The sequence below is a fragment of the Felis catus genome, chromosome C2, assembly GCF_018350175.1.
Source record: "Felis catus isolate Fca126 chromosome C2, F.catus_Fca126_mat1.0, whole genome shotgun sequence".
Classification (NCBI taxonomy): domain Eukaryota; kingdom Metazoa; phylum Chordata; class Mammalia; order Carnivora; family Felidae; genus Felis; species Felis catus.
In genome coordinates this window covers 152069165-152093382 of record NC_058376.1, presented here as the reverse complement: position 1 = coordinate 152093382, position 24218 = coordinate 152069165, and the positions used below count along the sequence as shown (strand labels likewise).

At 45.5% G+C, this 24218-nt stretch overlaps 1 protein-coding gene across 5 annotated transcripts in view; it reads left to right on the top strand.

Moving 5' to 3' along the window:
* Positions 1 to 24218, top strand: part of XYLB (xylulokinase) — a 70544-nt gene that overhangs the window by 26379 nt on the left and 19947 nt on the right. For all 5 annotated transcript variants that reach the window (XM_045037858.1, XM_023260733.2, XM_045037859.1 and 2 more), the window contains 8 exons: positions 8 to 89; positions 3562 to 3602; positions 4136 to 4251; positions 4986 to 5101; positions 5763 to 5836; positions 7335 to 7431; positions 21693 to 21751; positions 23232 to 23319. In XM_045037858.1, coding sequence (XP_044893793.1) covers positions 8 to 89; positions 3562 to 3602; positions 4136 to 4251; positions 4986 to 5101; positions 5763 to 5836; positions 7335 to 7431; positions 21693 to 21751; positions 23232 to 23319 — 673 coding nt within the window. The remainder of the gene's footprint in view (positions 1 to 7; positions 90 to 3561; positions 3603 to 4135; positions 4252 to 4985; positions 5102 to 5762; positions 5837 to 7334; positions 7432 to 21692; positions 21752 to 23231; positions 23320 to 24218) is intronic.

The following is a 24218-nucleotide window of genomic DNA, read 5'->3' as shown; positions in this document are numbered from 1 at the left end:
TCCTCAGGGAGCCATTTCTTCCTACTACGTCCAGCGCTATGGATTTCCTCCAGGATGCCAAGTGGTGGCCTTTACTGGGGACAACCCTGGTGAGTACCTTGCAGGATTTCACTCTCCCAAGTAGCCTGACTGGGTCCATTTGAGAATGTCAGCCAGTCCAGCCTCTTGAAACCCTTCCTCCCCGGCCACCTGCCACACTGCTGGCCTGTAATCTGCCTCCTTGTACCTGCCCCACCTCGGTTCTGCCTCTGCTTCTGCCTCTGCCTTCTGGAGCCGCTGAGGGCTGCCCCCTCCGCCCCAGGTGAGAACTGATCAGTGGTTAAGGAGGGTAGTCCTGCCCACCACCCCCCTTGCAACTGCCTTTTCTGTTCCAAGCTAAACATCTCAGTTCCTCCAGCCCTTCCTCTGGGACATGGTCTTGGGTCTCCTCCCCATCATTTGCTCTATGGATATGAATTATTCCTCATCCGAACACCGTTCCCTCCCCCAGCCACTCCAGGAGGGGTCATCAGGTCTCTGAAGAAAGGCCAGATGGCCACACTGTACCACCAGACCGCTGCCCCTCAGCCCCACCCCCGGCAGCCCTTTTCCTAATGAGCCACCAAATTAGGATTGCCAGGTAAATACAAATTCAGGTCCAGGACACCCAGCATAACTCCCATTTCAGAGGAACAACAAATAATAATGTCATATAAGCGCATCCCTTGCGATATCTGCATTTCACACAACCACAAATGATTTTTTAGTGTAAGCATGTCCCAAAGCATGTTCCTCTGAAATTCAGTTTAACTGAGTGTCCTCCACTTTGTCTGGCAACTCGACCCTAAATCACCCTCCTAGGCTCCTGCTCTAAGGAAGTGAGGGTCAAGTAATGAGGCCGAGGACCAGGGTCTGCTGTCCAAGGGAGGCTGACTTCCCTTCGTAGAGCCTCTCCTGCTTTCGTCCGTGGTCAGGGAACATGCGTGGCTCTCTGTTCTTTCTTTCTTTTTTTAACTTTTTTAATGTTTATTTTTGAGAGAGGGAGACAAGAGAGAGTGAGCAGGGGAGGGGCAGAGAGAGGGAGACACAGAATCCAAAGCAGGCTCCAGGGTCCCAGCCATCAGCACAGAGCCTGAGGGCGGGACTCAAACCCACCGACTGTGAGATCATGACCTGAGCCAAAGTCGAACGCTTAACCGACTGAGCCACCCCGGCACCCCGTGGCTGTCTGTTCTATTTCACTCTCCTTTGAAACACATTTCTATTTTCAGACTTCAGCCCTTCTCCCGGTTTCAACACCCACTAGCCTCCCTGTACTTTCCTTCTGTTGGCTGTGTAGACGAGCAGGATATGAGCATCAAAAATAAATAGAGGCATGTGTGCCTAGGAGTGTAGTTGTATGCCTCCAAATAGAGCTGATGGCTCTGGTTAAAATTCATTCTTAATAACAGTGGCTATATTATTAGCAGTGGCATTCGATTCCATATTTTCTGCAGTGTCTGTGTATATTTTCGTGATGAGGGAAAAACATTTAAGTCACTGCTGTTCAGCCACTACTACAAATAACACTCATGGTGTTCCTCAGTCTGCTTCCGGCCTGTCTGCTCTGGAGCTGAGGGGACAGCTAGCACGTCCCCGCCACGCTTGTGGCCGCATCTGTGACCTGTCTCTCCCGGGACAGCTGTGGCTCTGGTATCTGGGGGGATCCCCAGGAGCCAGACAAGGGCCCTTCCTGTCCCTGAGCAATTTCTGTAGACGATCGTGCGGAACCCTGTTGTCAGAGCACAGAACCAAACAGACCAGGTTTTGGAGGAAGGATCCCAGTGTTCCTGGTCCAAAGGTGAAGGGGAGGGAGGTAGACGCTGGTAGACAGTGGCCTGATTTCCACGGTGGCGAGGCATGAAGCCCCATGCTCTGTCCCTGGGTCGAGAGGCATCTCCAGCCTGCAGTGTGCGTGTTCTGGTGCCCCAGGCTCCCAGGGCCCACTCAGGGCCAGTTCCCATCAGCCCTAGAAGTTGGGAGTCAGAGAAGAGCAGAGAACAGTTGGTCTATGAGCACCAATTTAGGAAAATTCTACACTTTTGTGGGCCATGTCTATTTTCCTTTCGGAATGAAAATAACCTCACTGAGTCTCGTTAGGCAGTGTATATACTCGTATCTCCTCTATCAACTAGAAGCATGTCAGGAGGAAGAAGGGGCCTTTTTAACCACTGCAGTGAGCTTCTGGGCATGTTTGAGCAGGAATGACAAAAAAGCAGCTTTCCGATCCTTCCTCTTGGACCTCGGTTTCAGGCTGAATATTAGAGATCCCAGGCAGTTAGCCCTTTAGTCGGTTCCTCCCCAAGTCTGGCCTTTAGTCTGCTGGTGTTTTATTTATTTATTTAATGTTTCTTTATTTCTGAGACCGAGAGAGACAGAGCATGAGTTGGGGAGGGGCAGAGAGAGAGAGGGAGACACAGAATCTGAAGCAGGCTCCAGGCTCTGAGCTGTCAGCACAGAGCCCGACGCGGGGCTCAAACTCACGAGCCGTGAGATCATGACCTGAGCCGAAGTCAGTGGCTCAACTGACTGAGCCACCCAGGCGCCCCACTCTGCTGGTGTTTTAAATAATGTATTAGCTGCTCCCTCATTAAAACAGCAGGGGTAACAAGCAAACAGACTAACAGACGCTTGTGCTCTTTTTCTTACAAGGGATACCTCTTCACTGCAGGAAAAAAAATTTGTTTAATACTGACGAACCAAAGGAGGGATGCAAAAATCATCCATAAGCTCTTAACCCTGAGGTAGCTACAGCTACAGTTTTGATGGCTATCCTTCCAACTTTCTTCCTATGCTCATAAGTAAACATATCTTATTTTAACTAACCTGGGCAATCTTTTTGTGCAATATCATTTTAATGGTTGCCTACGGTCCAGTCGTCCGCTTTATTTCCCCAGTCCCTGACAGGGGAGGCTGATGGGGCTTCCAGTGTTTGGGGACACATCCAAACACCGGATGTGTTTGTACTCAGCAGTACCCATGGCTGGTTGTACTCAGCAGAAGTGATTGAGTACATCTGTCCTTCCCACATCTCCTTTCACTCATTCATCCAGTCTCTCGACATTTAGTGAGTACCTACTGCATGCCAGACCTTTCAGCTCCAGAGTACATCAGTGAGCAAGGCAGATAAGAATTGCTCTTAGGGGCCTCATGTCTAAGGGGGACGGACAGTCCCCTTTACCTTCTGCTTGGGTGGAAGGAAGCCCCAACTCCTGCCTCACCTTGTGACACACTCTGCCGTGTGTATCCTGATGTCTTGACTTGGGCCCCTTGGTTCTTGGCACTCTTGTGAGCACCTGATGGTGGGGAGTTTGGGCCCCTTTAGAAGAAGCTGGGAAGCATGACCACAGGGACTCTACCCCCTGACCCCTGGGACCTTCCCTTGGGCCATCCTGAGCCCTCAACTCACCCTGTTCCTTCCTCTACCCTAGCATGTGGATTGGAGCGGGAGGTAGGGGCTGGCTCCCACCTGGGGGTGAGTGTGGTTTGCTTTGTGGCTCCATGTGACCTCCAGCTAACCAGAGGCTCCCCTCCTATTCTCAGCGTCGCTGGCAGGCATGAGGCTGGAGGAAGGTGACATTGCGGTAAGGTGACTTCTCACACCTACAGGCGGAGCTAACTCTTCCTGCCCTCGGGGACAGGGGTTCTGGGCCCCAGTAGCATCTTTGTTGTCTATTAGAGGGTCTGCTGGCCCCAAAGGCTGCTGAAGGAGGGGATAGGAAGACCTAGGCCCCAGGATCTATTCGTATCTCCTCTGTTAGAAGGTCATGGCCTTTGCTGGCAGGTCCCCTTAACAGTGGCCAGTCTTGCTTGGCCGTGACAGAAGGGTCTGACCCTTCTGGGTCTAGTGGGAAGGTCATTGGGGAATCAGTTGTTACCCAAACCATTAGTTAGATGCAATTGTGGTTAAATTCTAAGAAATTGGCCTACAGTTTCCATGAGATCCTAAATCTGTTTGCTAACTTTGGACTTAACCTGATGTGGGAGGGTCAGAAGGAGGTTTCTCCGAGGAAGGGACATTTAATCAGCGGTCAGCGGCATCAGGAGTGACATGATGGGGGTCAGGGCTGGTACAGCTGAGCAGAGAGGTGCCTCACCTCTGCCCGTTTCTTCCCAGGTCAGCCTGGGCACCAGCGACACCCTATTTCTCTGGCTCCAGGAGCCCATGCCCGCCCTGGAAGGACACATCTTCTGCAACCCCGTTGGCTCCCAGCACTACATGGCACTCCTCTGGTAGGCTTGGTGGGGAGGAGGGTGGTGTGGGCAGGTCTGGTACCATCTGGAGCCCTCAAGTCATTGTGCTCAGCAGCTGAGACCCCGGGACTCGTTGGGTCCTTCTGACAGCAGAGCTGGGTGGGGAAGAACCCGGCATCTGGAGTCCTCCCCAAACCCAGATTGCAGTCCCATCCTCAACACCTATATCTTGTGTGCAGATGCCACAGCACATGTGAGTCACACTTTGCTCATGAAATGGGAAGAATAAAAGGTTTACTTTGTAGCGTTGTTATGACGTGCCTAGCACATGGTAGGCCTTCAACAAATGGTAAGAAGGACATCCTGCCTCCTGACAGTAGTCATGGAGGAGGTGTGCTCTGTACCCTGATCACAGGCCTTTGGAAACCCACTGGAAGCTACTCAGGGAAGTTTCTGAGCCTCTAGGCCCCAGGAACCATTGGAGAATATATAGGTCTATTAAGTTTACCAGCTCTGTTCCATCATCCGGGTGGTATGATGTATAGAAGCCACAGCTCCCTGTCTCTCGCTGGTATTTCAGGGCTGGTTGTGTCAACCGCACAAGAGCCCAAGACCAGTGCATTTCCCCGCAATTCCGAGGGGCCTTTGCTGGGCCCGATACCTTGCGATCCAGCCTGACCTGCAGCCCTTCTCCCTCGGATTCTTCACCAAAATATGTGGGTGCAGTCAGCAAGCACTGGGTCCCTCCCTCAGAGGTGTGTGTGCTTCTGCAGCTTTAAAAATGGCTCCCTCATGAGAGAGAAGATCCGTGATGAGTCAGCTTCCTGTTCCTGGAGTGAGTTCTCTGAGGCACTGCGGTCCACGGAGATGGGGAACGGCGGGAACCTGGGTAGGCTATTTGGTGATGCCTGGGCCTGTCAAGGGCAGCGATTGCTGGCAGAAGGGACAGGGCCTAGGACCTCAGGGTTATGGGGAGGTGAGGGCCATGGAGCAGCCAAGGGGAGCCCTACCTGTCTATCCTTCTGCCCCATGGGCCTTCCAGACTAGTGTGAGACCCCATGATCTGAGTAAGGTTGGGCCGTTCTCCATGCTTTGAGTGGAAGTCAGGCCATAACTGCATCTCTGTCCCCCTCAGAGGCCCTGGTGACAACATCAGGGATGGCAGCCACGGCTCCTGCTCTATCCCATTGTGTCCTCCACACGTAGCTTTCTGTCCCAGATGCAGCGTTCTGTTAGGAATGGTGGCCGGCCTTCTGAGCGGGGAGGAGACGTGTCTCCCTTGATCAAACCTGCGCTGGTATTTCAGGGCTGGTTGGGCAGCCGCCTCTGGCCCGGGCTGCAGGTGAGAGTAGGAAAAACCGTCTCTAAGAAAGTGTAGCTCAGGGCCTTTCTTCCTGTCCTGCTGGAGAGCGGGAACCAAGGGTATTCCCCTGACTCTTCTGGTAGACCCAGATGTAGGGTCATTTCACCCTGTTCTTTAATAAGTCTTTGAGAAGCTTATCTTTTGTTTTTGATTCCCGACAGTGAATCTCTTCCCGGTCTTGTTTCAGGTTTTTATTTTGACGTAATGGAGATCACCCCTGAAATTATTGGGCGCCATAGGTTTAGTGCAGAAAACCACAAGGTACGTGTGGTATTGGTATTGGAGAGAAACTGGCTCCATTTTTGAGTGCTAAATTTAACAATTGCCTATCAGATTCTGCTGCTTTAGGGACGTCATGTATTTGCTCATCTATTATTAGAGCAGTTTCTTTTTAAGTTTGTTTATTTTGAGAGAGAGAGAGAAAGCAGGCAGGGGAGGGGTAGAGAGAGGGGGATTCCCAAGCAGGTTTTGCACCGGCAGCATGGAACCCGACACAGGGTTCAAACCCACGAACTGTGAGATCATGACCTGAGCCAAAGTCGGACGCTTAACCGACTGAGCCACCCAGGTGCCCCTAGAACAAACGTTTTTGATGTGCCAGAGTGCATCTTAGTGCTGGGGAATCAGCAGGATCTAAGGCAGACATGCCTAGAAAACGGAGTGCAAATCACCTGTGTCCACGCTGACTATCACTGAGAGTCATAGAGACTGTTGACTTGGCCGACTTAACCCTGCACCCCCGAGGACTGACACTGTCTCCAGATCAGGAATTCCTTCCTGATGGAAGGCTTCTGGGATGGGGGGCACTAACATTTATTGAGGGCTGTTTAGCTCCAAGCACTGCGCTGATGGTTTCCTATATCCCTCATTTACTGCTCATAGCCTCTTGAGGTCCAGAGAGGCTAAATCATGTGCTCAAGTCACCAGGGCCTGGGTGGTGGAGGGGGGCCTCCAACCCCAATCCTCCCTGGCCCCGAACCTGCTGTTTTGTTTCTCCTCCACCCTGCGGCCTTCCCTAGGTGGGGTCAGTAAGTCACTCTGTCTGGCAACTGTTACAGTTAGAGTAGGCATTGGATTTGTAGCTGATAAAGCCACTCTGTATTGGGTTATAAGTGGGAAGCTTTATATAAACTGTAGAAGGAAGGAGTTCATCTCGGTTTTCCGAGGAAGGATCAGAGAAGGTATGCCTGTTCCCTTTTCCATAAACCCATCGAGGGCTAACAGGGAGAAGGCAGGGTCTATGCTGGTCACAGGGGCTCAGGCATGGGCAGAGCTTGGGTTGACACCCATCAGCAGCTGTGGGTCGTCAGCGTAAGCTACAGGCTGTCACTTAGTATCAAACACCCAGACCAGACTCTGCCGTCTAATTGGGTCATTGTAACCACCCTGAGACAGAGGTACCGATATTACCTCAGTGTTGTTAAGACCCCAGCAAGGTCTGCGTAACTTGAGGTCACAGAGCTGAACCCTTGGCGGCCTGAGACTAGCCCTCTGATGCTCTGTTTCTCCAGAGCGAACATGCATAAGGCTGGGAGTGTGTGTGTGTGAGTGATGTGTTTGTGTGACAGGTGCTTAGTTGGTTGAGCCGCACCGGAGGTCTGAGTCACGGTTTCTGAATCTGGGCTGTCATTTAAAAAGACAACACACACACACACGCGCGCGTACACACACACACACACACACACACACACACACACACACACACAATGAAGGGAAAACAAGGAATCTTCACTCTGTGCCTGCTTTCTCTTGGGAACAGGTCCCAGCATTCCCCAGGGATGTGGAGATCCGAGCACTGATTGAAGGGCAGTTCATGGCCAAGAGGATTCATGCCGAGGGCTTGGGCTACCGAATCAGTAAGTGAGCTGCTTGTGGGCTGTGTTCTGGGGCACGGACCCTCATACCCTGAGGTGCCTGAGACCCTTCCCAACCTCCAGGCCAGGCCTCACAGATTTGTTGTGGCTTCATCACAAGGGCAGGAGGGACATGGAGCCTGGCCCCCATGGCAGGGGGAGAAGGTGAGTCAGGAGCGCCTGTGGGCAGACAGGGACTAGGAGGCAGACTATTCTGCTTCTCTGCTCTGTCCCCATGAGCCTGGCCTCCTGGTGAGTAGCTGTAGCACTTGGAGACCTTTCTGTAACCTGAACCTCCAAGATGCCCCAAGCTCTGGACCCTGAGGACATGGGCAGTGCAGGGGGGAAAGGCCTAGGTGGGGTCCATCTGCCCTGGGGGGACCCTGTCCAGCACCGCGTCTCCATCGGGGACGAATGGGGATACAGAACCACTATTGAAACCAGAGGTCTGGAACGGAAAGGCAGAGCGGGGTGGGTTGGGGAGAGGGGCACCTGTGGGGAGAAAGGGATTTCTAAGAACCTGAGCTCCAGAATGGGCAACTTTAGGTCCGTGAACTTCCCCTTAACTGCTGGCACTGGAGTGGCCTGGGGCGGGGCTTCTGCCAGGAGGGTGTATTTGTCCCTCTGGGCACCTGAAGCCTCTTTGCTTGAGCTCCAACTCATGCTACTTTTATGGACAATCTGAGTTCTGTGTCATATGTTTTATGTCTTTGAACCAACCAAGTCCGAGGATACTATGGCAGTAAGCATTAGGGAAGCCTTTTTGAGAAGCTGTCGTGCAGCATCTACTAAAGCCGCACACACACCTTCCAGCAGCCTCGCCTCTTGGCGAATGCATAACAGAAATGTGTACACGCGTTCTCTGAAGACGTCCCAGAGAACATTCATCGTGGCACGGTGCTTAATAGCCCTGCACTGGAACCCAACGCCCATCGATAGCAGGCAGGATAAGTGTGGGGGGGGGGTATTCATGCAATGTGATACTACACAGAAACGAAAATCAAGCAGCCCCCACTAGCTGCAGCAAAAGGGGCGAATCTCATCAGTGTAACTCGGTGGAACAAAAGAAGCCAGACACAGAAGTGCATGCGGCGGGATTCCGTGTACATCAAGTTCAAAACCAGACAACACGATTTGCAGTCACTGGAAGCCAGGACAGTTAGCAGCTACCTTTCAGGAGAAGGCAGGAGAGGGCCTCTGGGGTGCTGATGATGCTCTCTTTCCTGAGTTACACGAGGTGTGTTGAGTTTGTGAGAATATGTCAGGCTGTCGGCTTATGAGGGGTTATGTACATTTTTCAGGATGTATGTGTGTTCACCACAAATTTTATTTATTTATTTATTTATTTATTTATTTATTTATTTATTTATTTATTTAGAGAGCATGTGTGAGCCAGGGAGGGGCAGAGAGAGAGAGAGAGGGGGGGCATCCAAAGTAGGCTCCGTGTGGTCAGCATGGTGCCCAATGTGGGGCTCGAACTCCCGAACTGTGAGCTCATGACCTGAGCTGAAACCAAGAGTTGGACACTTAACTGACTGAACCACCCAGGCGCCCTCATCACAGATTTTCAAATAAATAAAATAAGCATTATACACATTCCCATTTCTTTCCATTGCATCCCTCAAAGCGTAAAAAGAAATTCCCTGAAGGTCTCCAAAGCTTCCAGAATCCCCAGAAAAGAGAGATCGGTGAACAGGGCGGGGATGGTGCTGAGGTTGGCACCCAGTGCCTGGCACGGAGGATCCTCCAGCCATCAGGAGGGGACACGTTGTGGGGGGCTGTCCCCAACAGTGTGCAGGAAGAGGCCGTGAGAGCAGAGAAGTCCTTCCGGGCACCGGAGGGCTGATGGGATAATGTCATCATTCCCAGCCTTTAAAGAATTTTTGGTGCAAAACCACATAGAGTTACTTATCCTCTTAGCAAAAGCTTAAGAGCAGCTATCAAACCTGTCTTGCCAGCTCTGCTGGGCTCCTTCCAAATAAGATTACGTAAACGAACATGCTTGCAACCAGAAAGGGCTGCACAAACACGAGGCATCATTCTCCCCCAGCTGTGGTGTGGAGTGACTCGTGTTCTTAGGGGACTCGCTTCTGTAACTCTGTTACCTTCATGAATTCATCCGTGTGAATTAGCGTAGCTATTAGTCGTTCGTTCTCACTGCACTGGAGTTTTCCATCACGTGCTTGTGCTACGATCGACTTCTCTGGTCTTCTGTGGTGTAGGTTTGCTCTTGCCGGTTCAGTATTAGGAACCGTGGGCTGCTGTCAGTCTTGTAAATGTCTGTGGCTGATTCTTCCTTATTTCGTCTCTTCTGTGTAACAGGTGTTGGTAATAAAGTGACAACCTGAGTACGGATTTTGTTTCTGAGCCTGTTGCGTTTGGCTAGCACAGCGTTTAGTTATTCAGTCAAATACCTCTGCCCGAGCGGGTGCCGGTGCTGCCTTACTCTGGCCTCACGCGCTGGGTTACTTCCTTCTGACCCTGCAGGCATTTCCACCGTTGGCCCCTGAGCCTATAGGCTCTATCTCTTTTTCTAGTAATTAACGTTTAAAACTCCAACATAGGGGGTGCCTGGGTGGCTCGGTCGGCTAAGCTCAGACCATGATGACACAGTTTGTGAGTTCCAGCCCTGCACGGGGCATGCTGCTGTCAGCGCAGGGCCCAGTTCAGATCCTCTGTCTCCGTCTCTCCCCATCATGTGCGCTTGCACACGCGCTCTCTTTCTCTCTCAAAAATGGACAAACGTTTAAAACATTTCTCAAAACGGATACTCACATTTATTGCTTTTGATCAGTGTTTAGAATTTATGTTCTACTCGGTGATGATGGTCTCCACCGAAAGACATTATGTTCCCTCTCTACTCTCCTGTCTTTACCTCCCATTTTCCAGTTCCAGAAATGTTACTGTTCAGTGTGCATTATGCATCAATAATTACTTAAATTATACACTTGGTTGCTTTCTTTGATTACCACTGTTATTAGATCACACATCTAAGCGGTTTTGTATTTGTATTTCATCTTTGCTTCAGGACATCCTTGACCCTTCTTTCATGTAGATGTGGGAGTGTGGGGGATGCTCTCAGACTGTAATAAAATACTTTAATTTTGCTTTCACACTTAAATAATACTTAACTGACTGAGCCACCCAGGTGCCCCTGTCTCAAAATAAATAAACTTTAAAACAAAACAATGTTTTGTCCTCTTCTGACTTTTAGTGTTGCCAGTGAGAGGCCCATCTGAATGGTATTTTTGTCTCTGCAGAATCTTCTAGAATCTTTTCTTAGGGTTTTGAAATCTCTCAGTTAAAGTTTAGGTCTCAGCCTTCTTCCTTCATTGTGGTGAGCGCTCATTTCATTAGAATATATCTGACGTTTTCTAGCTTGAGGAAATTTATCACATTATTTCTCTGATGATTTCTTTCCCTTCATCCTCTCTGTTCTTTTTACTAGAATTCATATTGACTGGTGGTTTTCAACAGAGGCAGTTTTGCCCCCCAGAGGGTATTTGACAATATCTGGAGACCTTTTTGGTGTCGCAGACGGGGAGTGCGGCTCTCGTGGGCAGAGGCCGGGGTGCCACCGCCCATTCCACAGTGCACATGCCAGCCCTCCACAGCAAAGAATTATCCAGTCCGAATGCCACCTGTGCCGAGGTTGAGAGACCCTGTACTGGACCAGCTGTTGGCCCTCTGGCCCTAATTTCGCTTTGCTTTGTTTCATCACAGAACTTGTCACTATCATGCTCTATTTTCTAATTTATCTATCTGTTTATGGTCTGTCCTTCCTCAACTAGAATGTGAGCCCCCTGAGAGGAAGGGTCTCCTCTGTCTTGTTAGACCACCTGTTCCCACCTCTTAAACCACTCCCTGGTGGTAACTGGGCTCTCCCTAAATATTTGTAGAATTAATAACTAAAAGGATACTTTTCTCAACTGTCTTGGCTGTGGGTTCACAGTACTGAATGAGTAATTGGGTCTCAGTCTAGACAGCAAGCCTGGGTTCCTGTTCAAGTGCAAGATCCCTTCTTAACCCCGTGCCCCCCACCCACACCCCACCTACCCCAGCAGGAGGGCAGCCTAGAGAGGCTGTGACAGCAGATGGGGTGACAACGGACACCAGATTTTTTTTTTTAAGTTTTTATTTATTTATTTTGAGAGAGACAGAGACAGTGCGAATCGGGGAGGGGCAGAGAGAGAGAAGGAGAGAGAGAATCCCAAGCAGACTCCACAGTCAGTGCAGAGCTCGATGCAGGGCTCGAACTCACAAAACCACGGGATCGTGACCTGAGCAGAAACCAAGAGTCCGACACTTAACCGACTGAGCCTGACCACAGGCTCCCTGACCACAGGCAGATTTAAGTTGAATCTTCTAAGCATTGTACAAGCTTAGAAGCTGGAGTCCTCTCTACAAAGGCTCTCCACATGCCGCAATCAGCGGGATTTTTTATTCTGCTTAGAAGGTGAATGTAGGGTATTTCTCTGATGGGTGCATGTCTGTCCCTTTTCACGTCTGCCCTGGCAGCTCAGTGTTACTCAAGTTCAGCTTTTCCTCAGGCCCTCCAGGCACCCTCTGCAGGTACCACCTCTGGAGGGCAGGTCTTTAGCTTGAGGTCAGGTGCTGCTGCTGCTCATTGGAAGTGGGTAGACAGAGAGGCTGAGTCTCACATTTCTGAAATCATTGGTCTACTCTCAGTGCATCCCCAACAACACTTAGCATTAAGCACCTTTGAATCTTTCGTAATCTGATGGATGGAAACTAGTATCCCAGTGTTGGTTTAATTTGTGTTTATTTTCATTAATAACGAGTTTGAACAGCTTTTGTAACTTTGGTTTTTCTCTCTGTGAATTGGCTGGTTATATCCTTCATCATTTTCCCCATATTGTATTTCCCTTCTTATTCTTTTTTTTTAATTAATTTTTTTAACAATTTATTTATTTTGCGAGAGAGACAGAGCGTGAGCAGGGGAAGGCAGAGAGAGGAAGACACGAAATCCAAAGCAGGCTCCAGGCTCTGAGCTGTCAGCTCAGAGCCCAACACAGGGCTCGAACCCATGAACTGTGAGATCATGACCTGAGCCAAAGTCGGATGCTTCAAACACTTAAATCCTTGTCTGCTTTCTGTGTTGCAAACATCTCCTGTCATTTGTCTGTTAACCTTATTTATAGTGTTGGCAACTGAACAAAATTTTGATTAAATGAAACCCACCAATTTTTCATCTTAAATTTTATGCTTTTGAGATATTGTTTAAGACGTTTTACCATTGCCACAGAAATGTTTTTTTTACATTTTGTACTGTTAGTGTAACTTCCACATTTAGGACTCTGATCCATCTGGAGCTCACCTTTATGAATGGTGTAAATTGGGTCCTGGCTTAATTTTTTTTCATATGGTGACTCAGTTCTCTTTTCCTGTATTATCTGTATGTAGTGCCCTCTTTATCATTTATCAGGTTTTTATATATACATGAGTCTCTCGGGGCAGCTGCGTGGCTCAGTCAGTTACACGTCTGACTCTTATACCGACTCAGGTCATGATCTCACAGTCGTGGGATTAAGCCCCACATCGGGCTCGGCACTGAGCATGGAGCCTTCTTAAGATTCTCTCTCCCTCTTTCTCTGCCCCTCTCTCCCCTAGTACTCTCTAACTCGCTCAAAATAAATAAACGGCAAAAAAAAAAAAAAAAAAAAAGAAAAGAAAAGAAAGAAACCTTTCTACATGGGTCTCTCTCCACACCCCCTTTTCCACTCCATTGGCTTATTGGTCTGTTCTTGGGACAAACTATTATGTATTGCGGTTTTGTAGTTGTATTAGTCGTCCAGAGCTGCATAACACAGACTGGACAAAATATTTATTTTCTCAGAATCCTGGAGGCTAAAAATCTGAGGTCAAGGTAAGATGTCAGCGGGGTTGGTTTTCTTGAGGTCTCTCTCCTCGGCTTATAGATGCCTGTGACTTCACATGGTTTTCCCTCTGTGTGTCTTTTCATAAGGACAGTAGCCATGTTGGATTAGAGCCCAACCTAGTGGCCTCATTTTATTTATTTGTTTTTTTAAATTTACATCCGAGTTAGTGTATAGTGCAATAATGATTTCAGGAGTAGATTCCAGTGATTCATACCCTATGTATAACACCCAGTGCTCATCCCTTAATAAGTGACCGCCTTAATGCCCATCACCCATTTAGCCCATCCCCCTCCCACAACCCTTCCAGCAACCCTGTTTGTTCTCTATATTTAAGAGTCTCTTATGTTTTGTCCCCCTCCTTGTTTTTATATTATTTTTGCTCCCTTCCCTTATGTTCATCTGTATCTTAAATTCCTCGTATCAGTGAAATCACGTAATACCTGTCTTTCTCTGATGAATTTCTCTTAGCATAATACTCTCTAGTTCCATCCACGTAGTTGTAAATGATAAGATTTCATTCTTTTAGATTGCTAAGTCATACTCCATTGTATATATACCACATCTTCTCTATCCATTCATCCATCTATGGATGTTTGGGCTCTTTCCATATTTTGGCTATTGTCAATAGCGCTGCTATAAACACTAAGGTGCATGTACCCCTTTGAAACAGCATACCTGTATCCCTTGGAGAAATACCTAGTTGTGCAGTTGCTGGGTCATAAGGTAGTTCTATTTTTAAGTTTTTTCCGCTATTTTCCACACTATTTTCCAGAGTGGCTGCACCAGTTTGCATTACTACCAGCCATGCAAAAGAGATCTTCTTTCTCTGCATTCTTGCCAATGTCTGTTGTTGCCTGAGTTGTTAATGTTAGCCATTCTGACTGGTGTGAGGTGGTATCATTGTGGTTCTGATTTGTATTTCCCTGATGATGAGTGATGTTGAGCATTTTTTCATGTGTCGGTTGGCCATCTGGATGTCTTCCTTGGAGAAGTGTCTATTCATGTCTTTTGCCCATTTCTTCACTGGATTATTTGTTTTTTGGGTGTTGAGTTTGATAAGTTCTTTATAGATTTTGGATACCAACCCTTTATCTGCTATGTTGTTTGCAAATATTTTCTCCCATACCATCGGTTGCCTTTCAGTTTTGCTGATTGTTTCCTTCGTTGTGCAGAAGCTTTTTATTTTGATGAGGTCCCAATAGTTCATTTTTGCTTTTGTTTCCCTTGCCTCCGGAGATGTGTTGAGTAAGAAGTTGCTGCGGCCAAGGTCAAAGAGGTTTTTCCTTCTTTCTCCTTGAGGATTTTGATGGCTTCCTGTCTTACATTTAGGTCTTTCATCCATTTTGAATTTATTTTTGGATATGGTGTAAGAAAGTGGTCCAGGTTCATTCTTCTGCACGCCTCTGCCCAGTTTTCCCAGCAACATTTGCTGAAGAGACTGTCTTTATTCCATTGGATGTTCTTTCCTGCTTTGTCAAAGATTAGTTGGCCATATGTTTGTGGGTCCATTTCTAGGTTCTCTGTTCCATTGATCTGAGTGTCTGTTTTGGTGCCAGTACCATACTGTCTTGATGAGTACAGCTTTGTAATACAGCTTGAAGTCTGGGATTGTGATGCCTCCAGCTTTAATTTTCTTTTTCAGGATTGCTTTGGCTATTCAGGGTCTTTTCTGGTTCCATACAAATTTTAGAATTGTTTGTTCTAGCCCTGTGAAGAATGCTGGTGTTATTTTGATAGGGATTGCATTGAATATGTAGATTGCTTTGGGTAGTATCAACATTTTAACAATATTTATTCTTCCAATCCATGAGCATGGAGCATTTTTCTATTTTTTTTTGTGTGTGTGTCTTCAATTTCTTTCATAAGCTTTCTATAGTTTTCAGTGTATAGATTTTTCACCTCCTTGGTTAGGTTTATTCCTAGGTATTTTATGGTTTTTGGTGCAATTGTAAATGGGGTCGATGCCTTGATTTCTCTTTCTGTGGCTTCATTATTGGCATATACAAATGCAACCAATTTCTGTGCATTCACTGTATATCCTGCAACTTTGCTGAATTCATGGACCAGTTCTAGCAGTTTTTTTGGTGGAATCTTTTGGGTTTTCCATATAGAGTATCATGTCATCTGCAAATAGTGAAAGTTTGACTTCCTTCTTGCCGATTTGGATGCCTTTTATTACTTTGTGTTGTCTGATCGCTGAGGCTAGGACTTAAGTACTATGTTGAATAACAGTGGCAAGAGTAGACATCCCTGTCATGTTCCTGACCTTAGATGGAAAGCTCTCAGTTTGTCCCCATTGAGGATGATATTCGTGGTAGGTCTTTCATATGGCTTTTAAGATCTTGAAGTATGATCCTTCTATCCTTACTGTCTTGAGGGTTTTTATCAAGAAAGGATGCTGTATTTTGTCAAATGCTTTTTCTGCATCTATCGAGAGGATCATGTGGTTCTTACCCTTTCTTTTATTAGTGTGATGTATCACGATGATTGATTTGCAGGTATTGAACCACCCTTGCAGCCCAGGAATAAATCCCACTTGATCGTGGTGAATAATTCTTTTAATATATTTTTAGATCTGGTTGGCTAGTATCTTGTTGAGGATTTTTGCATCCATGTTCATCAGGGAAGTTGGTCTGTAGTTCTCCTTTTTAGTGGGGTTTTTGGTTTTGGAAAAAAGGTAATGCTGGCTTCATAGAATGAGTTTGGGAGTTTTCCTTCCGTTTCTATTTTTTGGAAGAGCTTCAAAAGAATAGTTATTAACTCGTCTTTAAATGTTTGGTAGAGGGACGCCTGGGTGGCTCAGTTGGTTAAGCATCCGACTTCAGCTCAGGTCACGATCTCGCGGTCCATGAGTTCGAGCTCCACATCGGGCTCTGTGCTGATGGCTCAGAGCCGGAGCCTGCTTCCGATTCTGTGTCTCCCTCTCTCTCTCTGCCCCTCCCCCATTCATGCTCTGTCTCTCTCTGTCTCAAAAATAAATAAACGTTAAAAAAAAATTAAAAATGAATAAATAAATAAAATAAATGTTTGGTAGCATTCCCCTGGAAAGCCATCCATCCCTGGACTCTTCTTTTTTTGGGAGGTTTTTGATTACTAATTCAACTTCTTTACTGGTTATGGGTCTTCAAATTTTCTATTTCTTCTTGTTTCAGTTTTGGTAGTTTATATGTTTCTAATAATTTGTCCATTTCTTCCAGATTGCCCATTTTATTGGCGTATAATGCTCATAATATTCTCTTATTATTGTTGGTATCTCTGCAGTGTTGGTTGTGATCTCTCCTCTTTCCTTCATGATTTTATTTATTTGGGTCCTTTTTTTTTTTTTCTTTTTGATCAAACTGACTAGGGATTTATCAATCTTGTTAATTCTTTTAAACATGGTTCTTGGAAACTGGTTTCATTGTTCTGTTCTACTGTTTTTTGGGTTTCGATAGCATTGATTTCTGCTCTAATCCTTATTATTTCCTGTCTTCTCCTAGTTTTGGGTTTTATTTGCTGTTCTTTTTCCAGCTCTTTCAGGTGTATAGTTAGGTTGTGTATCCGAGACCTTTCTTCCTTCTTTAGGAAGGTTTGGATTGCTATATACTTTCCTCTTATGACTGCCTTTGCTGCATCCCAGAGGTTTTGGGTTGTGGTGTTATCATTTTCATTGGCTTCTATTACTTTTTAATTTCTTTAACTTCCTGGTTAACCCATTCAGTCTTTAGTAGGATGTTCTTTAGTCTCCAAGTATTTGTTGTCTTAAGTTTTCTCTTGTGGTTGATTTTGAGTTTCATAGTATTGTGGTCTGAAAATAGGCACGATATGATCTTGATCTTTTTGAGGGTTGATTTGAGGGTTAATTTGTGTCCCAGTATGTGATCTATTCTGGAGAATGTTCCTTGTGCACTCAGGAAGAATGTGTATTCTGCTGCTATAGGATGAAATGTTCTGAATATATCTGTTAAGTTCATCTGGTCCAGTGTGTCATTCAAAGCCATTGTTTCCTTGTTGATTTTCTGTTTAGGTGATCTGTTCATTGTTGTAAGTGGAGTGTCAACGTCCCCTACTATTATGGTATTATTATCAATGAGTTTCTGTAGGTTTGTGATTAATTGGTTTATATATTTGGGTATTCCCATATTTGGAACATCTTTGTTTACAATTGTTAGATCTTCTTGGTGGATAGACCCCTTAATTATGATATAATGCCCTTCTTCATCTTTTGTTACAGGCTTTACTTTAAAATCTAGGTTGTCTGATATAAGTATGGCTACTCTGGCTTTCTTTTGGTGACCATTAGCATGATATATGGTTCTCCATTCCCTTACTTTCAATCTGAAGGTGTCTTTAGGTCTAAAATGGGTCTCTTGTAAATTACATATAGATGGATCTTGTTTTCTTATCCATTCTGTTACCCTATGTCTTCTGATTGGAGTGCTTAGTCCATTGAAATTTAGAGTGAGTACTGAAAGATATGAATTTATTACCATTATGTTGCCTGTAGAGTTGGTGTTTCTGGTGGTGTTCTCTGGTCCTTTCTAGCCTTTGTTGCTTTTGGTCTTTTTTTTTTTTTTTTTTCTTTTTTTCATCTTTTCTCCCCTCAGAGAGTCCCCCTTAAAATTTCTTGCAGGGCTGTTTTAATGGTCAGAAACTCCTTTAGTTCTTGTTTGTCTGGGAGACTCTTTATCTCTCCTTCTATTTTGAATGACAGCCTTGCTGTATAAAGAATTCTTGGTTGCAGGGGCACCTGGGTGGCTCAGTTGGTTGAGTGCCCAACTTCGGCTCAGGTCGTGATCTCATTGTCTGTGGGTTCAAGCCTCGCATTGGGCTCTGTGCTGACAGCGCAGAGCCTGGAGCCTGATTTGGATTCTGTGTCTCCCTCTCTCTCTGACCTCCCATCTCTGGGTTCCATCCCTCCCATCCCTCCTCATGCTCTCTCTTTATCTCTCAAAAATGAATAAACATTAAAAAAATTATTTTAAAAAGAATTCTTGATTCCATATTTTTCTGATTCAGCACATTGCACAGTGGCAATATATCCTGCCACTCCTTTCTGGTCTGCCAAGTTGCTGTGGATAGGTCTGCTGTGAACCTGATCTGTCTTCCCTTGTAGATTAAGGACTTTTTTCTCTTTCTGCTTTCATGATTCTTTCCTTGCCTAAGTATTTTGTGAGTTTGACTATGATATGCCTTGTTGATAGTTGGATTTTGTTGAATCTAATGGGAGTTCTCTGTGCTTCCTGGATTTTGATGTCTGTGTGTTTCCCCAGATTGGAAAGTTTTCCACTATGGTTTGCTCACATAAACCTTCTACCCTTTTTTCTCTTTCTTCATCTTCTGGGACCCCTATGAGTCAGATGTTATTCCTTTTTAATGAGTCACTGAGTTCACTAATTCTTATATCGTGCTCTTTTGCCTCAGTTTCCCTCTTTTTTTCTGCTTCACTATTCTTCATAAGTTTGTCTTCTATATTGCTGATTCATTGCTCTGCTTCATCCATCCTTGCCACCATGGCATCGATTTGAGATTTCATCTAGTTATAGCATTTTTAATTTCATCCTGACTAGAGTTTACTCCTTTTATCTCACCAGAAAGGGACTCTATGCTTTTTTCAACCCCAGCTACTATTCTTATTATTGTGATTCTAAATTCTGGTTCAGGCCTCTTGCTTGTATCTGTGTTGATTTAAGTCCCTGGCTGTCATTTTTTCCTGTTTTTCTTTTGGGGTTAATTCCTCTGTTTCATCATTTTGAAGGAAGAAAAGGAATTAATAAAGTAAAAAAAAAAATTAAAAATTAAAAAAACACATAAAAAACTAATAAAGGATGCTAGATCCTAGGTGTGTTTTGGTCTGGTTGTTGAAAGCTTGATAGATTAGAGAAAAAAGGGAAAGATAAGAAAAGGAAAAAAAGGGGGGGGGAGAACAAAGCTTTTGAAAATTAAAAAAAATACAATAAAATAGAATAAAATGAAATGATGAAGGTAAAAATAGAATTAAAAAATTTACAAAGAAGTAAAAAATGTAGTAGAGAAAAATCTTTTTTATAAAAACAGAAAATAAGGGGTGCCTGGGTGGCTCAGTTGGTTAAGCAACCGACTTCAGCTCAGGTCATGATCTCAAAGTTCGTAGGTTTGGGCCTGACGTCAGGCTCTGTGCTGACAGCTCAGAACCTAGAGCCTGCTTCAAGTTCTGTGTCTCCCTTTCTCTCTGCTCCTCCCTTGCTGGTGTTTTGTCTGTCTCTCTCAAAAATAAATAACAAAAATTAAGAAAAGTCCAATTGGAATTTTTATTTAGGTTGCAATGAATTTATAGATTAATTTGCAGAAAAAAATAACACTTCTATGATATTAATTCAAACCCATCCAAGACCATGGAGTATCTTTTAATTTACTTAGATATTCCTTTTTGTACTTTATTATTTTTTTAATGTTTATTTATTTTTGAGAGAGAGAGAAAGAGCATGAGCAGGGGTGGGGCAGAGAGAGGGAGACGCAGAATCCGAAGCATGCTCCAGGCTCCCAGGTGTCAGCACAGCCTGACATCAGGCTCGAACTCACAAACTGTGAGATCATGACCTGAGCTGAAGTTGGAGGCTTAACCCACTGAGCCCCCCAAGCACCCCTCCTTTTTGTACTTTAATAACAGTTTCAATTTCTTTCCTCATAGAGACTTTTGAATTTTTTGCTAAAGTATATCCTCACTAGATTACATCTGGTTGCCAATGTGAATGGTAATTTATTTTCTATCACATTTACATTTACTAAAAATGCCATTGATTATTGTAAGTTGATTATTGTATATGGCAGCCTTATTAAACTTTAATTAGTTTGCTTATTTAAAATTCTTCCAATTATATAGTACATTGTAAATAATGGTAGTTTTTTTCTGTTTTTTCAATTCTTAAATATTTATTTATTGATGTATTTATTTGTTTTATAGGTATGGCAACATCACTAGTACTATGTAACAGTGTACTGGATAGTATGAGTCTTTGTTTTGTTCCTACTATTAGTTATCTATTGCTGTGTAACAAATTACCTCAAGACTTAGAAACTTAGGGGTGCTTGGGTGGCTCAGTCAGTTGAGCGTCTGACTTTGGCTCAGGTCATGATCTCATAGTTTGTGAGTTCAAGCCCCACATCAGGCTGTCTGTTGTCAGCTCAGAGCCTGCTTCGGATCCTCTGTTTCCCTCTCTACCCCTCCCTTGCTCACTCACTCTCTCTCTGTCAAAAATAAATAAACATTAAAGAAAATATTTTTTAAAAGACTTAGCAGCTTCAAAAAACAATGAGCATTTATTATCTTGCATGGTTTCTGTGGATCAAGAATTTGGGATTAGCATAACTTAGTAGTTCTGGCTGAGGTCTCTTATAAGGTTGAAGTCAGTATGTCATCTGGGGCTGCAGTCATCTGAAGGCTCGACTGCAGTAGTCATCTGAAGTAGTCATCTGAAGGCTTGACTGGGTAGGATCTCCTTCCCAGGTGACCAGCTCACATTGTTATTGACAGGAAGCTGCAGTTCCTCACCCTGTAGACATCTCCAGGGGACTTCTTGAGTGTCTTCATGACATGGCAATTAGCACCCAAAGTGAGGGATCCAAGAGAGTGATCTATAATAGAAGCCTCAGTGTCCTTTATGACCTAAACTTGGAACTCATACTCCACATTTTACACAATATCCCACTAGCCACATGAGTCAGTCTTATTGAATGTGGGAGGGAATGACATGACAGTAAAAATATCTGGAGGCAGGGGTCATTTGGAATCCATTTTTGGGAGTCTGAGAGGCACAGCAGTCTTAAAGAAAATACTTCTGGTTTGTTAAGAGTGATGATTGTTGTAAATTTTGGACATATGGCTTTTATTAAGTATGTTCCCTTCTCTTCCTAGTTTGTTGAGAGATTCTGTTCTTTAATGATAAAAAATGAAGACAGAGGTCAGTGGGACAGCAGCCTGACAAGCAAATTACTTCTGACAAACCTGTGGGGCACCTGTGTGGCTCAGTCAGTTGATTGTCTGACTCTTGATTTTGGCTCCTGTCATGATCCCTGGGTCATGGGATTGAGCCCCAAGTTGGGCTCCATGCTGAGCATGGAGCCTACTTAAGATTCTTTCTCTCTCTCCCTCTGCCCCTCTCCCCCGCTCTCTCTCTCTCTCTCTCTCTCACTCTCGCTCTCTCTCTAAAAATTAAGGGAAAAAAAGTTTAGTTGTAACAAGCCTGCATGGACAGAGCCAGCTTTGGATCTCTCCTTGAGTCCTGTGTGATGAACAAGAGGCATTGGCCGAACACAAGCCCTTCTTGGCTAAAGAACTCTGGAAAACAGTATTTTTTGCCTTGGGGAGATTGTTGCATCCATTCAGGTGTTTCTTTTTCCTTGCAGTGCCCAAGACAAAGATTTTGGCCACTGGAGGGGCATCGCACAACAGAGACATCTTACAGGTATGTTCTGGTAGCAGGCTAAACAGAAGGGCCTCTTCCATGTCAGTTATTTCTAAGACCCAGACACTGTCTAGTAAGGACTGCCTCTTCCCACTCTTGCAGATGTCTGACCATCAGGCTATCACATCATAAGGCTGCCAGTATCTTACTGGGACATTGAGCATTTTTTGATATAGCCTGAAGCTGTATCAACTATTGACTTGTAATATACCTGTCTTAGGTAAGGTTCTCTTGAAGAAGAGCCTGAAATGGGAATTCTCTCTAAGTGGGTTGTTGAGAAGATGCTCCCAGAAGAAAGAGAGTGAGGGGTGCAGGTAGGGCAGGCGGAAAAGATAAGCAAGAATCTGGTTTTGGCTTTAGCTCTATGCCATAGGAAAGATCTGAAACATGATCTGTATGGCAGACATGGTTCCACCTTGGGTAAGGGGCCAAGTGGCTACCCTGGAGAGAGGTGAGAACAACCCTCCTATGAGGGGCAGCCTCTGTTCAGCTGAGAACAATTCCTTTGAGGAGGGGCAGCTGTGAGTCATTAGCAGCTGATACTCACAGCATCTGGGGGAAGGATGCACACCAGTCCAGTAACGGGATTCAGATGGGGCATCAGTGGCATTTACTATATCATCTCTGGTCAACTAAGACTCCCAAGTCTTTTCCATGTGAACTTCTCTTAGTATAGGTCCTCCATTTTAAATTTATAAAATTTATTTTGGGGACCTAAATGGGAAATTTTACCCTTTTCCCTATAAAACATGCCTTTGTTAGTTTGGGTTTGTTTGGTCTTGTTGATATTAGTCTGATACCCAGCCATCTCCACCTTGGCCATTGGCTAAGCATACTTCCTAAATCTTCCTTCTTGTCTTTGATAAAATGGTTAAATAGTGCAGGGACAACCTGGAGAGCTGTGGCCCCCCACTAGAGATGTCCCCCCAGGTCATCCTGACTCTATTATTACCAGGGTGGTATGGCCAACTCTACTTCTTTAAGGCAGTAGAGGTGGACTGGAAGGCATCAGAAGACACATGAGGAAAGAGAGCCTAGAAAATGCATGTCAGTGGGGTGCCTGGGTGGCTTTGGATTTTGGATCTCCCTCCCTCTGCCCCTCCCTCGCTTGTGCTCGCTCTCAAGTAAATAAACTTTAAAAGGGGGGTGGCGCCTGCGTGATTCCTTTGGTTAAGCATCTGAGTTTGGCCAAGGTCATGATCTTGTGGTTTGTGAGTTTGAGCCCCGCCTTGGGCCCTGTGCTGACAGCTCAGAACCTGGAGCCTACTTGTGATTCTGTGTCTTCTGCCCCTCTCCTGTTCATGTTCCATCCCTCTCTCTCTCTCTCTTTCTCTCTGTCAAAAATTAAGGAAGGAAGGAAGGAAGGAAGGAAGGAAGGAAGGAAGGAAGGAAGGAAGGAAGGAAGGAAAAATGCATACCAAAGTGTTCATATTCCCTCTGAGGAACAACTTACGACAGTAAGAACCTCTGTCATTTCCAGGTACTTGCGGATGTGTTTGGCGCCCCAGTGTATGTCATAGACACTGCCAACTCTGCCTGTGTGGGCTCTGCGTACCGAGCTTTCCATGGTAAGTCGATGGATGGGGAACAGAGGCTTCTGGAAGAGTTGGGGCACTGGCTGGGCTGAGGAGGATAGAAAGGGGTGATGGGCAATCCCAGTCTTAAGGACATTAGAGTCTTGGGCTTTAGTTTCATTTTTCTCCCTCCTAGCAGGTGAGAACTAACCCAAACCTTTTGTTCCTTTATTCCGTTCTTAAAAAGTAGGGAAAGAAAAGTAGGTTTCTAACTGAACGAGGCTTGGTCACAGTCAGGTTCAGCACAGGGACATTGGGAAGGGACACAGGACGTGCTTGAGGGTGCATGGGCAGGGGCTGGTGGGCAGGAGAGGTGGATGAAGTCCAGAGCCATTATTTTCAGCAAATGCAGGAAGTGGAGACAAAGATGAAATTCAGAGCCAAGCAGTCCAGTACCCTGGACAGCTCCACAGGGGACCATCTATGCGATGGCGGCCTCTCTGAAACTCGAGATAATGAAAGAATCTCCCTCATCTAGGCGGGTTCTTGTGGGAGCAGCCCATGCCCACAGTGGACCCATTTAGTCAGTTTGTCCTGTCCTCTGCCTGCTCGGACTGCTCTTCCAGCTGCCCATTTACCTCAAGGGCTCTCTTCCCTCTAGCGGTTCCATTCTTCGGGCATTTACTCTGAACTTTTTAACACGCCTATTTAAACTTATGTTTTTCTGTCAACATTGAGAATTAATCAGGGACTAGATCCTTCTCTTAATAATTAACCGCTTACTCCTTTGTCCCTTCCCTCTCCACCCTGCCCACCTCAGCCCACATCATACCACCTCCTGTGTCAAGATCACTGGGCAGTTTATTTCCAGGTTATTTTTTTAATTAAACTTCTTTTCATGTTGGCTTTTATTTGCACCTCCCTATGAACTTCTCTTTCTCTCTCTTTTAATT